At 46.8% G+C, this 16,118-nt stretch overlaps 2 protein-coding genes across 3 annotated transcripts in view; one reads left to right on the top strand and one right to left on the bottom strand.

Moving 5' to 3' along the window:
* The window catches only part of LOC310839179 (autocrine proliferation repressor protein A-like), a 223,622-nt gene that overhangs the window by 152,088 nt on the left and 55,416 nt on the right, over positions 1 to 16,118 (top strand). The gene's annotated exons all lie outside the window — the stretch shown is intronic.
* Positions 1 to 16,118, bottom strand: part of CYTH1 (cytohesin 1) — a 60,206-nt gene that overhangs the window by 42,320 nt on the left and 1,768 nt on the right. The window contains exon 1 of one of the 2 annotated variants that reach the window (XM_083727624.1): positions 3,076 to 3,402. The exons of the other annotated variant lie outside the window; for it this stretch is intronic. Coding sequence (XP_083583750.1) covers positions 3,076 to 3,154 — 79 coding nt within the window. The 5' untranslated portion in view covers positions 3,155 to 3,402. Of the gene's footprint in view, positions 1 to 3,075; positions 3,403 to 16,118 lie in introns of those variants that run through there. 2 annotated transcript variants of the gene reach the window in all.

Genomic DNA, 16,118 nt, shown 5'->3' with positions numbered 1-16,118 from the left:
CTGCAATTGTAGCAGGGGGTTGGTAGGAAAAGGTTTTCTATGTTGCTAGGCTTGCCTTTGACCACTACAGAGGTAAGCAGTCCTCATCAAGAAGTGAAACCCATAATGAAATAAAATGCAAATCTGCCACCTAAGCAGTGGTATTCTTGCCTTCATGGAATATTCAAACATATATGACAATGGTCAAATAAATAGGCAATCCACTGACCAGTCTACCAACCCTATGTCAGACTGAACAAGGGAAACAGCGAAACTAGATTTGTTGACCCAATAAATAACAAGGACTGGGGTGATGGGAAAGGTCTGAAACAGCCACATTCCCTGGCTAGGTTTTATGAAGAATCCATCCATGTATTCACACTGCCTTTCATAAATACTAGGGGGCAGAAACTTATTCTCTTTTTAAAAGGGGAAAATCAGGTTCTGAAAATTGTTGGGAAGATACCAGATACAGTGGTACCTCAGGTTACATACGATTCAGTTTACATACGCTTCAGGTTACAGACTCCGCTAACCCAGAAATAGTACCTCGGGTTAAGAACTTTGCTTCAGGATGAGAACAGAAATCGTGCTCTGGCGGCACAGTGGCAGCAGGAGGCCCCATTAGCTAAAGTGGTGCTTCAGGTTAAGAACAGTTTCAGGTTAAGAACAGACCTTTGGAACGAATTAAGTACTTAATCCGAGGTACCAATGTACTCTATTAGTTGTCCTTTACAGCTGCAGATCTCTAGACTGAACTCACACGAACTACTCCCTGGGTCCAAGTACTCTACAGCAAAACTTTCAATACCAGAATGCAAGGAATAACAGAACCTGGGGCTGAGCCAATGAACCGGAGAACTCAATGTTACAGGCTTCAGTGCTAAGGCTGCTATATTCTCTCTGTACCTGAACCAACAGTCTCATACTGCGAAGTGGCTTTAATCCTGGATCATTCTATCTGGCCTGCCAGCCTCTCCGCCAACCTAAAACCACAAACCCTCATCAGACAAATCAGTACCCTCCACCCATCCTGTTGTCACACAGCAAGGAAGAAGAGACAGAAAACAAGCCCGTCTCATCAAGTGCCCATACATAGTAAGCTTGCTAATCTTTCTTTAGTAGAGGCTCTGTGCAACAGGCAGACATTCATTCCACAGGTGAAATTTTGCCCATTGTCAGTTTTCCATACTGGTGAAAACTGTAGTTGGTTTAACAGTTGCATGACCGTTGCATTCAGTATGCAGGTCTAGAAACACACACATCCCTCAAACCCCTTCCCAGGGTTACCCGATTTTGCTGCTGGCTCTGTTCAGTTTGTTTTGCTATTTTACTGTACGGAATAGATTTTACTGTAAGCTGCCTTAGTCAGGTTCTTCCTCCAGTAAGGCAGCTCATAGGGTGTGTGTTTTTTAATGTGAAAATGGGGTTGAGAATGGAATTGGCCTAAGGCCTCAGCAGCCGCCTTTGTGTAACACAGTCCTTTCCATTCATCATACTCCACAATGCAGACACCAAACTGGCTGTGTGGAGTTTGTGACCTATTACAGGTGATGCAGTGGTTAGAGCTGGGAGAACAGGGTTCAAATCCAAACTCAGCTATGAAGTTTGCTGGATGACCTTGGGTCAGTTACAGTCTGTCCTACCTCACAGGGTTATTGTAAGGATAAAATAGAGAGGGGAAAATGAACCACGTAAACCACCTTGAGGTAGGGCGGGATATAAATGCAACTTCAACAACTACGACAACTATAGCATATGCTCTTCCTCTAGGGAGGTCAAAAAGAGGTCACAGCCACAACCCCATTGCTAGGCATCAGCAAAATAATGATCTGCTCTCACGCACTTTAGAAAACTTCAGATAATAAAAAAGAAATCTTCACAAGAATATGTGGAAAACACACACACCTCAACATGTATCAAGTTAGCACAAGTGACTCTTTCAGAAAATGTGCAGACACCAGGACAACATCTCCATGAGTAGAGCATGGGACTCTTAAATTCAGGGTTGTGGCCCATGTTGGGCAAAATATTTATTTTATTTTACTTATTTATTAAATCTGTATACCACCCTTCATCTGTAGATCTCAGGATGGTTTACAACATAAAAATACAAGATAAAAACACAAAATACATAATAAATAGAAGACGACAACAGCAACAACTAAAACCCTCCTCCCTCCACCTCTTCCCACAAACACATTTAAAAGGGTATAATCAGCCAAAGTCTGGTTGAAGAAGAATGTTTTTGCCTGGCGTCTACAGGTACATAATGAAGGCACCAGGCAAACCTCCCTAGGGAGAGCATTCCACAAATGGGGAGCCACTACAAAAAAAGGCCCGTTCTCATGTTGAGACCCCCCGGACCACTTGTAGGGCCTCAGAGGATGATCTCAGGGTTTGGGTAGGTTCACATAGAGAGAGCCAGTCCTTGAGGTATCACATTTCAGGGGGTTGGACCAGATGGTCCTCATTGTCCCTTCCAATTCCACAATCCTATGATTCTACGACTAGCAGAGCAGGTTGCCTGTGAAATGGACTGGAGTTTGTTTCCTCACATACTCAGACTCAAATACAGATTGCCATGGGGATTAAAACACAGAACTGGGTTCAGCCTTATTGTAACCAAACACAAGGCTGTGAGCCAATTGCCACCTCTTCCTTCCACCGTACAACAGAGGTTAGACTGGTTCCTGAGCCAAGGAATCAGCAGGATGGATTCTTCCAAGCTCCTCATTCCAAAGCAATTCAGTCACCTGTGTGTTTTTTTGAGCTCCAGCGGATAAGGTTACACTTTGGCTGAACGATGGTGCACCAAATCTCAGCAAGAGGAAAGCAACATCATAGCTAAAGGCACTGAAGCTGTGGCCCCTGCCCCTTTCACCAGCAGCCTTCAATTAGAGGGACACCAGTGCAATATACCTGTTGTGGCTTCGCTTGCAAGGGACAGGGCATAGGAGAGGATGACTAATCCTGGCACCACCACAGACAATATACATACTGCACACACCCCAACTTCCAGCACCTCATTTCTTCCAGCATCAGCACAAGACACTCCTGGACATAGAGAGGAGAGGCAAAATATAAAGCACCTACCTGGCTTGGTGGCTACCAAGGTGGAGGGGAAGAGGAAGGCTTGGAAACTGGAGGCACAGAGCTCACTGACAGTGCCCATGATGATGCCCTTGAGGCAACGCCCTCTCAAGACTGGGCAGGGGGTGCTGCCCTTGGGCAGGTGAGAAAGGCCTAGCAGGTTAGAACCAAGCACAAGGTGGGGTGCAGAGGCCAGAACATCTGGGTGCCCACTTTCTCAGCACCAAATGGCTTCCGAAGCAGCAGCCTCCACTTCCCCCCTCTTCCAGACAGTGCAGGGGGGCGGGGAGGGAAGAGACACAGCAGGAGAGGGATCCCCAGTCCAGCTGGAGCAGAAGGAGCAGCAGAGACTCCCACGCACCGAGCCCAGCCAATCCCAGCTCCCTGCCAGGAAACTGTTACTGTTCCCGCTGCGCTGGACAGCTGACGAGAGACGCACAAAGCCACTTAGAGGGCAATTCAGTTTGGGAACTTTTTCCAAGGTGCCCCCCCTGGCTCCTCCCCGGCCACTCCTCCCAGCTGCCCAGGAGAGGTTTGGGCAAGGGGTATTTTTAGGTCGGTTTTATCCGGCTGCATTATTACAGCTCTAAGCATCTTGTGAGCCAGTGGTTGCTATGCAACGGCCAGCACATAAAAGGAAGGTGCACGAAAATGTAACGCATGCAGGTGCCAAAGACGCATGTGTGCATAGATGTGCATGGAAAGTGCAAGGAAGCAGCAGGGTAAGAGTTGCAGAGTAAGGAGTCGGCGCGATTCCCGGCCCGCTAGAAAAAGGAGGATCGGGAGCAGCACCATGTGGATCTTGCTGGTAGGTGCAGTTCAAGACCACTTCTCTAGGTGTAAGACCCTTTTCTCCGAAGCTGGTTCCACCTGAGCAGGAAGGCACTGGCCAGTTGGATCCCAATTACAAAGGTTTCAAAAGCAAAAAAGGCTGAGACTGGTTGCTGCTGTGAGGCCCTGGCAACTGCTGGTGAATTCTCAGCTGTTCTCTTAAAAGGTTTTTAGCCCCCATGAGAACAGAAAGGTCAGCCTCACAAACTTGGACAAGACAGACAGTGACTGGCTATTTCCCTTCGACAGGGCTATTGGCTGTCTTTTAATTTGCTGGGGATCATGGCAAGCCTGGTTTACACACCTGTCCCCAAAGCAGCACATCAGCCTCTTCTACATGCTTTTTAAAAGTCATTTTCTTTAACACAGTATGAAGCCAAAAGTTTACAGAACAAGTTATGGCGATGTATTAAAAGTAATGCATAAAATCCAAACCATGTCTGCTGTCTGCACAAGGGAGTACAAACAATGTTTGATGTGTCACAGAATTGACACAGCATTATGCTTTCCACAAAACTATTTTTGTCTTAAAACAGATCGTGTTTTATCCTGCGTTGGTGGTTATGGTGAGACACAAAAAGCTGCAGAGAGGTCCATCCTTTTTGTGCTTCTGCAAATAAACTCAGTTTGAACTCTTCTTCCTTGCATCTCTTATTACACAGTCTCAGAGAAAACTTGTCTGGCGCAAGCCTCAAGTTCAAACACATTCCAGTCCACCTTGAACTTCTAATCCAATCTAATCAGCTGCACAGGGCAAGAGAAGTCTCACTGGCAAAGGTGGTGCTATTGCTGCTTCTCCTAGGATGTGCAAAGCAGTATCAGATTAGCACTCTTGTCGAGAACTGGGAGCCCTACTTGGAACCTGCGGAGCAGGCAAGAGACATGACTCTGTTTCTGGAAGACACAGGGAAACCTGAGATGGCCAGAGTTTAAGAGGAAAGATTGGCAGGAGTGTGGCGAACCTGACTAATGGGGAATCCATAAAAGGCCAGTTAGGTGATAAGTGTGCAATTTCTTCTGTGAGAACTCATGGAGAATGAAACAGACAGTCCAGCAAACAGGATTCATTACATCCTCGTGTTTTTTCTTCTGATTCCACAACTGGCTCCCTTATGTATCAAGAGGCTCGTAAAGAGCTTCTTCAATGGGGCCAGAATCCCTGCAGCACCAAGCTGAACAGCAGCTGAAACAAGGCACAACGGGAACTGGCAAGCTTATCTCCACAAGCACAGGTGCACATCCCAGCTGCGGAGGACGTGGCAGCAAGAAAGTGCACAGGTGCTAGCGCTGTCTGCCAAACGCTTCAAGAACAAGCTTACATTAGACAGCTAATAGCATGGGTCCCCTGTCTTAAAAAGGAGAACACAGAAAAGCTTCCATATTCATCTGATACGTTTCCACTAAAACTCAACCTCACTATTCTTTTTCTGGATCTCCTAATCACCTGGAATTGCTCATATAAAAATCATCTTCTTCGGCGATCACTCGTAGCTGAGTAAGATGGTCTTCCATGAACACAGTCTTAACAATGAGTCCATAAGTGACTGTGGAGGCCAATTCTGGATCCACACATCTTTCCACAGTGAGGACATGGGTTTCCGGGAGGGGGGCAACAAATGGAAACAATGATTTCTTCTCCCTCCACAGGTGTTAATTTAATCAACAACACTAAGATTATCAATTACGGCTGCTGCAGATTTAATATCTAACTGAATTATCACAGACTGCATTATATTACCATTTAATTTCAAATTTACGTTTCCTGTCTTTAAACTCATAAGTGAATATACTCAACAACCAAGGATCGCACTCAAAGCATCTGATGAAGCCCATAAAAACATATCTTAACAAAGTTTGTTTGCCTGTAAGGTGCATCAAAAAGGGGGAGAATGCCCTCCTCCAATTAGTCTTTAAGGTGCCAGAAGACTCTTGGGTTTTTTATGTATCACATCTATCCCTCTGGAAGTTCTCCCCAGTACTTCTGGAAACACACGACTCTAGCTTTCTCATCTATCGAAAGTTCAACATAATGTTCCTTCTGGCAGCTAAATGCTAGACTGCTGGAAAGTGAAAGTTTACGGAAATCCCATTTCATAATAGTTTGATAAGCTTTAGGATCTATTAGCACAGGAACAAAACAAACCAAGTAATTCCCTTAGCATGTGGCTCCAGTTCTATTGCTTCTTACCCACAGTAGAGCAAAGCAAAATAATTGGCCCACAAACTAAGAGGGTTCAGGACCCTGACAACCAGCACCCAAAGTAAAATATGTGTGATTTTTTTTTTTTTACACACACAGAGGCAACTCCCCGCTTGTGAAAAAATGAGCCATCGTTTCTGAGAAAAAAAATCTCTCCATGATAGCAAGCAGCAGAGAGAGAAGAGGGAGGTGCTCAGGAGAGGTATAAGCCAGATCAATCAACAGAAGAGGGAGAATCAGAGAAGAGAATACCCATGAAAGGTTGGCACTTCCCTTGGCATAAGCGACTCCAGAAAAGCCCATTCCTCATCCAATAGTTTACAAAATGTTGTATGCTTTAAACCATGGGTAGGCAAACTAAGGCCCTTGGGGAGGAAGAATCAGGATACAAACCTATTAAAATGAACGAACACTGCAGAGATTTGCCAAGGGGTAAATGCCCAGTAGATGACACTTCAAAGAAAGGTGGCTGTATCAACGTTGCAAAAGGCTCTTTAACAAGGCTGAGCTACCAGTTCTCACACTGTATTTGGTGCCTGAGACTCAGAAGGGGAACTAAAGGAGACCCATAATGACTTCTGCCCCAAATGAGTAGGCAGAGGGAAGAAGAACTCTTTTCAGACAAGCTCTACACACAAAAAGAAGAGCAGGCCACTCTAGTTAATGAAACCCTCATACATCAAATATTGATCCATTGCTGCTTCAGTCTCTGAACTGGCGCACAACTAGGCAATGACAAGACTTTGGGGCAAGCGCTGTGCCCCCAGAACTGAATCCAAAGTAAGGTGGAAAGACAATGGGAACTATTATCCAACAGGAGGACAGAAAAGCCATCCTGTTACTGTATGGTCCTGGTAAGTGAAAAGAGAAGCGTGGGGACGGCAAACAGTTAATGTTTCTGGTTTCGGCAGAATGAAGCTAGCAAGCAAAGCTGTTACGCTGGAGCATTTACTGCAAGCCAGCCAAATGAGTAGAGCAATGCCTCCAGGGAAAGAGCCCTCTCTGCCCCAAATAAGGCTCCTGTTCCTTGAACAGCTGCATGCCAAGGTCCGTAAAGTCCATTATAGGGTAGCAGAGACCAGGGGCACCGCTTGGGGAACTGAATTTTGTGCTGTGCCCCAGATCCCCTTTCCTCCGCCTCCTTTTTAAATTAAAAAAAGCAAACTTTGCTTACTGTGCAGCTAAGTGCAGTGCTAGCAACAGCCTTGCCATCTTAATTTACCCAGAGGCACACTGTACATTGATGCAAATCTGCATCATGATCTGTTTCCCAGGTTCTTTAAGTACCAAGCGATGCCCCTGGCAGTGAAAGAAGCAGTTCCGTATGCTGAGCTTCTCCTCGATATGCAGCTGATTAAAGAACAGGGACAGCAGCCTTATTTGGGTCAGGACGCATTGGGGGATATGAACTTTTAGCATCCTATGCCATACAGTGTGTAAACTAGGTGGGAAAGCTTCCAGAAAGGACCAGTGCTAACATATACTCTCCCCTCCTCAGACCCAACTTAGCAAGATGGCGCAGAAGAATGCCATGGTCATCGATGTTGAAAGCCACTAAGAGCTGCAACAGAACCAACAGGGACACACTCACAAGCCATTCCCTAATGGAAGCCATCCACTGGCGAAACAGAGGCTGTTCTGTCCCAAACCCAGGTCTGAGGACAAATTGAAATGGATCCAAATAATCAGCATCGCCCAAGGCCATGCTGAGTTGGGAAGCCATCCCATGTTTTAATAGCTTGACTGAAAAAATCAATGAGACCATGTGATGCAGTGTTGTGTTGGACTAGGATATGGAAGACTAGGGTTCAAATCCCCATTCAACCATGACGCTCACTGGGTGATATTGGGCCAGTTTGTCTTAACCTCATGTGATTGTTGAGAAGATAAAACAGAGAGTAGAACTACGTATGCCACCTTGGGCTCCTTGGAGGAAAGGGGGGAATATAGACATGATAAATAAAGTTTAAAAAATGAAATGAAATGAACTATCAGGGATTGGAGGTTAGTTCAAGATTTGTAGATCTGACATTCATTCATTTAACAGAGATTTGACCGCTGCCTACAAGGATATAGGAACCATGTTGTCATTCAGTTAGGCATCCAGCCCATAAAGCACGCCCTCAGTGACCAGTACATTTGATAAGATGCTGGACCTCACTACTCCCATGTGTTGTAGAAGGTACCCCATTCAACAAGCAGGACTCTGCACACGCACTCCTCCCAAGGCAACAGGAGACATTTGAGGAAATGAGAGCACATCTCAAGAACTAGAATTCGTATTTGAAACCTGTTCCATATTTTTGTGTGTGCACATCCGTCCCCCTCCCAGCAACCCTACAACCCTCGTCCCTGTCATTTTACAGCTTGAGAATCGAGGCTCAGGCATTTGCTCCAAGAGAGTCCCACAAGTGAAGTGACCCACTCCCTGTGTCCTGGACACAGGCTTCCAAAAGGTGATAGATACACAGCATAGTCTGGTTTGAGACCAGATGAAAAGCCAAAGGATTGCTAGGAATGTGCTTTTTTAGGAAGTGCCAGAAAAGGTCCGCATACCCACCTATTATGTTATTTGTATACAGTCCTATACCCACAGGTCTCAGGGCTTCACAACATAGAATCACAATATAAAAACATGAAATACATAATAAAAACTAAAAACAAGAACAACCCAATAATTCTACAACCGTCAACAGCATGCCTATACTGTATAGTTCAAAGGCCCACTGGGAGGCATGTGGGGCATCATTCTCGACATTTAAAATGAGAAAGCTACACTGGGGTTAATCTCAGCAAACACACATTCCCAAAGCCACTTTTGGAGAGATAACCTGAATGTGGAGGTGGGGATAAGGGGCTTGCAAGAGAGAAAAAAGGCGGTGAGAAGGGTGTGCAGCCCCTCCCAGGCCTGCTGATACTGCAAACGCTCTTTTTCCACCTTGTGCATGCACACTCCGCTCCCTAAGCTCAGTTCCAGTTTCAGAGGTGGGGTGGGGGCATAATTAAAATCGGGAGAAGCACCCACTGGGAAGCTCAATGCCTGCTGCTTGGAGCGTAAAAGCTGTCCTTAGTTCATGCAAGGGGTAGATCAAGGTGGTCCAACATGCAGCCCTTGAAAACATTCAGTGCTTCTTAGTGTGGCTCGAGTAGCCGGCTTTGTCATTGCTGCTGTGAGGGGCATGCAGAAACACCAAAGGCACTTCTTGTGTCTCCCTCAGCCTCTGCAAGGCCATACAGGCCAGCCACCCCCCTCCTCCCCTCTAACTTTGCCCAGGATATAAGCAACAACAACAAAATTATAGCAATAACAACGCATTAATGTGAGAGAGGTTATTTCCCCTGCAGTGGTATTAAGACAGCTGAATACCTCCATGTATATTTTTTAAGGCGGCAGCCCTGTGCAGTCTGCATTTACTTGGGAGTATGTCTCAATGAAATTAACAGCATTCACTTATGAATAGGCACGCATTAGGCTTGCACTGCATTTTGACCTGAGCAGGGCTTTATCCCAGGTCAGCTTGCATGGAGTCGAAACCTTGTCCTACTGATCACAGCCTAGCAACCTGCCCTGATTCAATGCATACTTACTTGGGAGCTGGTCTCATTATGTTTAGGAGTGCTCACACTTAAAATATATTAATTGTGTATATTAAATCACATTGGCCATATTACAAATGCTTTAGTTTACAATATGGAAATTTAATTCAGTGTGCGGACCCCTGGTTCTGTGTTGAAGTACTCCTGCGTTCCACTTGGTCTAAGAGGTTGGACTGCCCTGGGTTAGGTCACTAGTGGATTTCTCCATCTCTAGAGAGCAGCAGCCATGCATTTCCCCTGTGGCCTAGAAGTACCGTATTTTTTGCTCTATAAGACGCACCAGACCACAAGACGCACCTAGTTTTTGGAGGAGGAAAACAAGAAGAAAAAATATTTTGAATCTCAGAAGCCAGAACAGCAAGAGGGATCGCTGCACAGTGAAAACAGCAACCCCTCTTGCTGTTCTGGCTTCTGTGATAGCTGTGCAGCCTGCATTCGCTTCATAAGATGCACACACATTTTCCCTTACTTTTTATGAGGGAAAAAGTGAGTCTTATAGAGCAAAAAATATGGTACCTTGGTTCCTCAGCCAAAGACCTTCCAACTTCACTCCTTTCCCCATCAGCCAGTCATGTATGCCCTCCCAGCTCTTGCAGCAGCCCATCCCCCATTCCTCCTCAGCTCTTTTTACAGAAATCCTTTAATCCTGGTGGCCGGTAATCCTTCATGCAGTACGATTAGTGCCACAGCCAATCTGCTCCAGGCTGGGACAGGAAGCTCAGGCACCCAGACCCACCTGCCTGGGGGAAATATACACACACAGAGAAGCTAGGCAGTGAAAAGCTAGAAAGCATAGACATTGCAAATGTGGGATTTCTTTTTTCTGACCTGTCTGGACCTTTGCACAAGTCAAGTCTACCCAGGTCTCAAAGCTAGGGGGAAGACGGGGGGGGGGGGGGATAGAGGCAAATGTGCCCTGATCACACATAACAGCAGAGATTTTAGCAAATGCAGGAGTCATGTTTTGCAATGAGAATGCATTTCACATCAACTTCCATTTTATTTTCCAATTTGCTTCATTTACTAAAATCTGGATTCCTGGAGGAAAACATCATTGGCAGGCTGGGGTGATGGAAGAAGGGAGAAAGGAAAGGTTTCTGGGGTACAGTTCAATGTGTGTGGTGGGGAGAAGGGGAAAGCAGGGGCAGGGACACTCTAGGACCCCTGAAGAAGGAAAAGGCAGAACTGTAAAAATCCATATCTCTAGGAAGACTCTCCTCTCAGCCTCCCCACCCAATGAACATTGTGGGTATTCAGCCTTTGGAATTCACTTTTTCTCCACAAAAACGAGAACTGGAAACAAGTTATTTAAAACAATGAAGACAGATTCCCGTCCTTTTGTTTTGATGTTGTTTTAGTGAAGAAGCTTCCTAGCCTTGCGTAAACGTTTGCATCTTTCCCTCAGCAGTACAACTCAGTGGGTGGATAGGAAGAACAGGAGCTTCCGAAAAGAGTGAGGAATACGCAAGGCTAGCAACACTGTCCTGAAATCACAGAAATAAGCCAAAACATGGGAGGAAATAGGAGACTACTGGGAAGGGATGGGAAGCCTGAAGCCACCCCAAACGAGCCCATTATTTGGAACCTGCGTATTTCCCTTTGTCTATGTCTGGCCAAGCATCTGCTTGCCGAACGCAGCACAATGCCGTTTCGATCATTCAGGGCCTCTGCCGTGATGCGAACCAAGAGAGAAGCTGCACCCTCAGCAACATTCCACCAGCACCCCTGCCCCCCCCCACAGCATGAGAGCAAAGGACAGACACATCTGTTTCACTTCTAGAGCAAGTTCCGCAGTGAATGCGCTGACCAAGCAAACTAACTTTGTTCCACAGCAGCTTGTATCCACAACACCATCACTTCACTGAGCAATCACTTTTCATACAGATCTGGGTATCCACAACGTTGCTAAAGAGAGAGAAACGATTGCTCCACCACAGCAGGCCTCTTGCACAGACAGAGAGTGCAAATGCACCACATGATCAGCCTGGGTGTTGTTGTTTTTTAATTATTATCTTAACACAAATCACTGGCAACCGCAAGTTTTGTATTTATTCATTTAAAAGCAAAAAATCAAGTTCCTATCCTTTCTGAGCATCAAACGCCTTTGGGAAGCGTGCTGGTAGCTCCAGCAAGAACTTAAAGACAAGAGGTGAATGGAAAGATGCCTCCAGTCATGTGACCAAAAGATCTGTGAGTACTTAACCCAGCTCCCTATCCACTCTCCCAAGAAACCTGTTTCCCTGTTAACACGATGCATGCCCCTCCTGCCAGCCAAAAGCATTTAAATTCTGCAACAGCCACCTGTCCCCCTCACACAGCCAATCAGAATACAAGAATGCAAGTGAACTAGATGCAAGAGGCAGTCAAACCATGTGATAACTTTTACCTGTACACCGCAGACAGCACACAGCAGTGGGGTTCCTGAGGCCCAAGTACCCATGTCACCTTGTTTGGTGCTCCTGGTTCTACTTATACCATCCTCGTTTGGGCCAACCAGAATTCAAGGATCGCCAGCTGCCATATCACAAGCGAGCGCCTCCTCCCCCAAATCCCACGGTGTGTGCTGGGCATCTCTCTCACAAGAGGACCAATTCACCTCTCTGTTCTCAGAGCAGATGCATTCTCAAAGCATTTTGCTTAATAAAAGCCAGAGAATAAACACGCTGATCTTCAGAGCTGCTTCCGATTAATCACAGGGCATCATGAAAACAATACCGCCCCTGCCCCCCACAGGTTAAAACCACAGGGGATTACTGGAAGTGCTCAGTGTTGGGATTCAGTGGGATAGCAGTGTCCAGTCGGGAGACTTGAGCACCACCTGCTGGCTCTAAAGCATCATTTCAAGCTCCCTCGATATTAACGAGCCTTTAAAAAGTAGGCTCTTTCAAAGGAAACCGGGCTCCAGAATGCAAAGGGAAGTGTGCAGATGTTATTTCCTTGTTGGCAAGGGCAACATACCTATGGCAACAAGGTTATAAGCACTGGGCAACCGCAAGCTGCCTGTCTTCCTACGCAGCTCCAAGGGAAATCCGTAGCGACAGTCTGAGAATTTGAGAAACTACTGATGGAGCCCTGAGCCATTTGTAAAGGCTGCACAGCCACCACCACCCCATTGCAGTCTTATTGCCCTACAGAGGTACTTCGACATTAAACTACTAGCACACACTGAATGGGACACTTGAATCCCTGAACCTGCATTTTTGGTGGGCAGCTGCTATGTGTCAGGGGACAGCTGCCCCAAAGGGATATAGGGTCCTGCAGCAAATGGATGAAACACGATACCATCTCCTGCCCTGTTTGTGTGTCCAAAGCCTGGAGATTTTATTACCAAGCCAGCAGGCAAGGAAATGCCCACTGAATGCAAACCACAAAAAGCAGGGTGCAAAAAACAGGCTTGCATGCTTACATTCTGGCAAAGCAGGCAGCCTAGAGGGCGAAAGTCTGCACTGATGGAGCAAAACGGCCAAGCGCAGGAAACTAGGTGATAAAAGACAATGACGAGATGGAGCATTAAAGGGTTTGTGTGTGCGCGCGTGCTGTGCACAGCTGGATGAACCTTGCAGCTGCCTAGCCCTTCCCTGGGCTATGAAAAACTTCCATGGACAGGGGAGAGAAGGGCAGCAAGGGCAAAGTAAGGTGAGTCGTGGGCAAGTCACACTGAAGGAAGGGCAAACTGGGAGGGAGGGATGAGTTGAGCTTGCGTGACACCCAAGAAGAGGAACAAAGAAGTGGAGCAACCACCCAACTAGGAGGAAAGATGTGCGACAGAGGATGTGGTGTTCACTGCATGAGTACACACACAGCTGCCTCTTTCTTTCTCTGTGTTGTCAAGTTGACATAAGTTAGGAGAGGGCAGAGGAATTTGTTAACTGTTTCAGAGCCTGCTGTCTGCATTGGGCCCATCAGAGTGGCCTTGTGTGCTCCAGCTCCCAGCACAGCCAAGCATGTCCTTAAAGCTCATGGATAGGATCAATGAGAATGTTCAGTGAGAGCCCTGTAGATTCAGAGATGTCCCACGAAAGCTTTCTGGGGGGAAATTCTTGTCATTACGCGAGTTGCATACATTTGCAAGGGTAGCCTCGCTTCCTTTTTGGCTGGAGCAACCTGGCAACTCCCATGCAAATATGGATAAATTTAGCTGCCCTGTAAACAAGTGGGCCAGCAGAGGAGAGCCAGCTGCTGATTTCAGAAGCGACTGTCCTACAAGTGCACTAAGACGAGACACAGCAGGCTTGTTTTGAGTCTCCAAAACGGCAGCATGCTCTGCACAGAACCCCCTTCCCTCCACCCAGGCTACACACAAATCTACATTTTCTCACATGTGAGCGATCGCCAAAGTTAATGGGAGATAAAGACATTTCTCCTCCACAAACCTAGAAAGAGTACCAAGACGAACTCCTCTCCACTGCTCACCAACTGTCCTCTAGGTGTGCGTGATGCAATATACTCAGGTCTCAGAGAACGAATGTTCTGACCTGCACCAGGTTACAAACTAGTCCCCCATGCCCATGAATACATTTCCCTCCACAGTGTAAAGGAAAATATGGTAGGATTGAATCAAATCGCAGTCTGGCTAGAAGTAGCCCCTCGCCGGCACATGGCAGCAAAAAATTAAAAAATGATGCGTGCATACAATAAGTATTTAACAGCCCTTGTTAACGTTATTGTAGAGAAGCCATAATCACAACCTGAGCCATAATCCCATTTTTACAGCAAACACATGATAACCTGTGAAAACAAGGAGCTCAAATATACCCAGCTGTCAGTGGCAACCACAGCACAGCTCAGCCTCAGAGCCTCCACCCTTCAGCTCAGCCTGGGGGTTGAGGGGAGGAAGGAGAAAGCATCAGTCCCTGGAATTGCTGCTGTCCCTAAGTCACCTCTGCTAATGAACAGGCAGGAGGACCCCTCCATGTGACTGGGCAGTGCTACCCAGGTTGGAGGCACACAGGGCTGAAAACCATGGTGAGCAGAACTGGGCAGGCTGCCACTTGCCTGAAAGGGAGATTACCCCTGTAAATCTAATCCATCGCTCACAGTACAGGCTAGATGAGAAAGCAGCTGCATGCATACATCGTTTAAGCACCGCTCCACTTTCCCCAGACACCGTCTTTGGGATCATAGCAAGAAGTGAGCAACACAGCTGGAATATTCATGTACTAGGCAAATCAGGGACAAGCCCGCTGGTGGCAGGGACATGTGTGCCTGCTGCTTGAGAGAACCGCCTGCCTCCTGGGCATCACCTACAGCTTCAGCCTGGGTCTCTGTGATTAATGGAGATGCTGCATCCACGCTGCCATGCTCAAAAGCCACTGGAGGTTCAAAGCTAATTTGTTTGCCAAATCCACATACAGGACTCAGCAGCACAGGCACATCAAAGGGCATCTGGCCCCAGAGGTCCCAGTGTCAGCACACTGGATAAAGGAAGCCCAGGGTGCCATTTGCATGACAGGGTATGCCACGCAAGAGGAGGAACAAATCAAGCAAGCCTCTATTGCCCCAGTGTGCCACAGCTGCTAAGACACAGATTTGAGCTCACAGCTCTGCTGGGGAAGCCTCTAAGTCAGCCAGTCACCCATAACTGGGTCATACATATTAATTCGTTCTCCTGGTGCAACGACACTGCAGAGATGTTCCCAGTGTTAAAGGAATTGGAGTGGATTCGGGGGAGACTGCACTGGGAGACTCCCTCCGTTGCAGCGTCATACACAGAAAGCTGAATAAGCAAAGGACCAAAGACTCTTTGAAGTGGAGCATCTCATAGCTTACTTGAGCGCCAAAGTGGCATTTCCAGCACAAAGAGTGACCTCCACAGTTCAGTTTTACATGTAAACACCGGCCCTACCCTTAGGCAGAGTGAGGTGGCTGCCTTAAGCAGCAAATGCTAGGGGCAGAAAGCAGCAAAAAGGACCTCGTGCCGCCTATGTGACCCTGCCACCTTCAGGCGAGGTGGTGGACACTGCCCCATTGTCACTGTTGAAGTAATATTCAGCTTCCGATCCGGTTGGCCCTTCTATGTGGAATGAGGGGGCCACCACTTTGTTGTTCTTACCTCATGAAGCAAAACGACATGGGACAGCCCTGCTCAATCAGTCAAACAATTTTGACAACACATATCCTACATCAGTATATTGAATGTACATTTCTTTCCTTTTTCCAAGGGCAGAAACACCACCTCATTTTGGAACAAGAAAGGCTAGCACCTTTGCAGCCTGCGCACCAGACGAAGTGATTTGGGCTACAAATGACAGCAAATCTTGTCTGCTTATTTTGAGGGCAGCTTCTCTGAAGACAGGTGCTTAGGGAGTTTTATCTGTGTTATTGCCTGGCTTGTTGCAACATTTCTAAATTTGTTCCAGTTCCTTCTAAATGTGGGTTCTTTCAGGAAACCAGCCTGTTCCACCTCTTACGCAAGACA

The sequence above is a fragment of the Podarcis gaigeae genome (assembly GCF_964106915.1).
Source record: "Podarcis gaigeae genome assembly, chromosome: 2".
Classification (NCBI taxonomy): Eukaryota; Metazoa; Chordata; class Lepidosauria; order Squamata; family Lacertidae; genus Podarcis; species Podarcis gaigeae.
The sequence above is the reverse complement of the archived record's forward strand: the minus strand, read 5'-3'. Positions and strand labels throughout refer to the sequence as shown.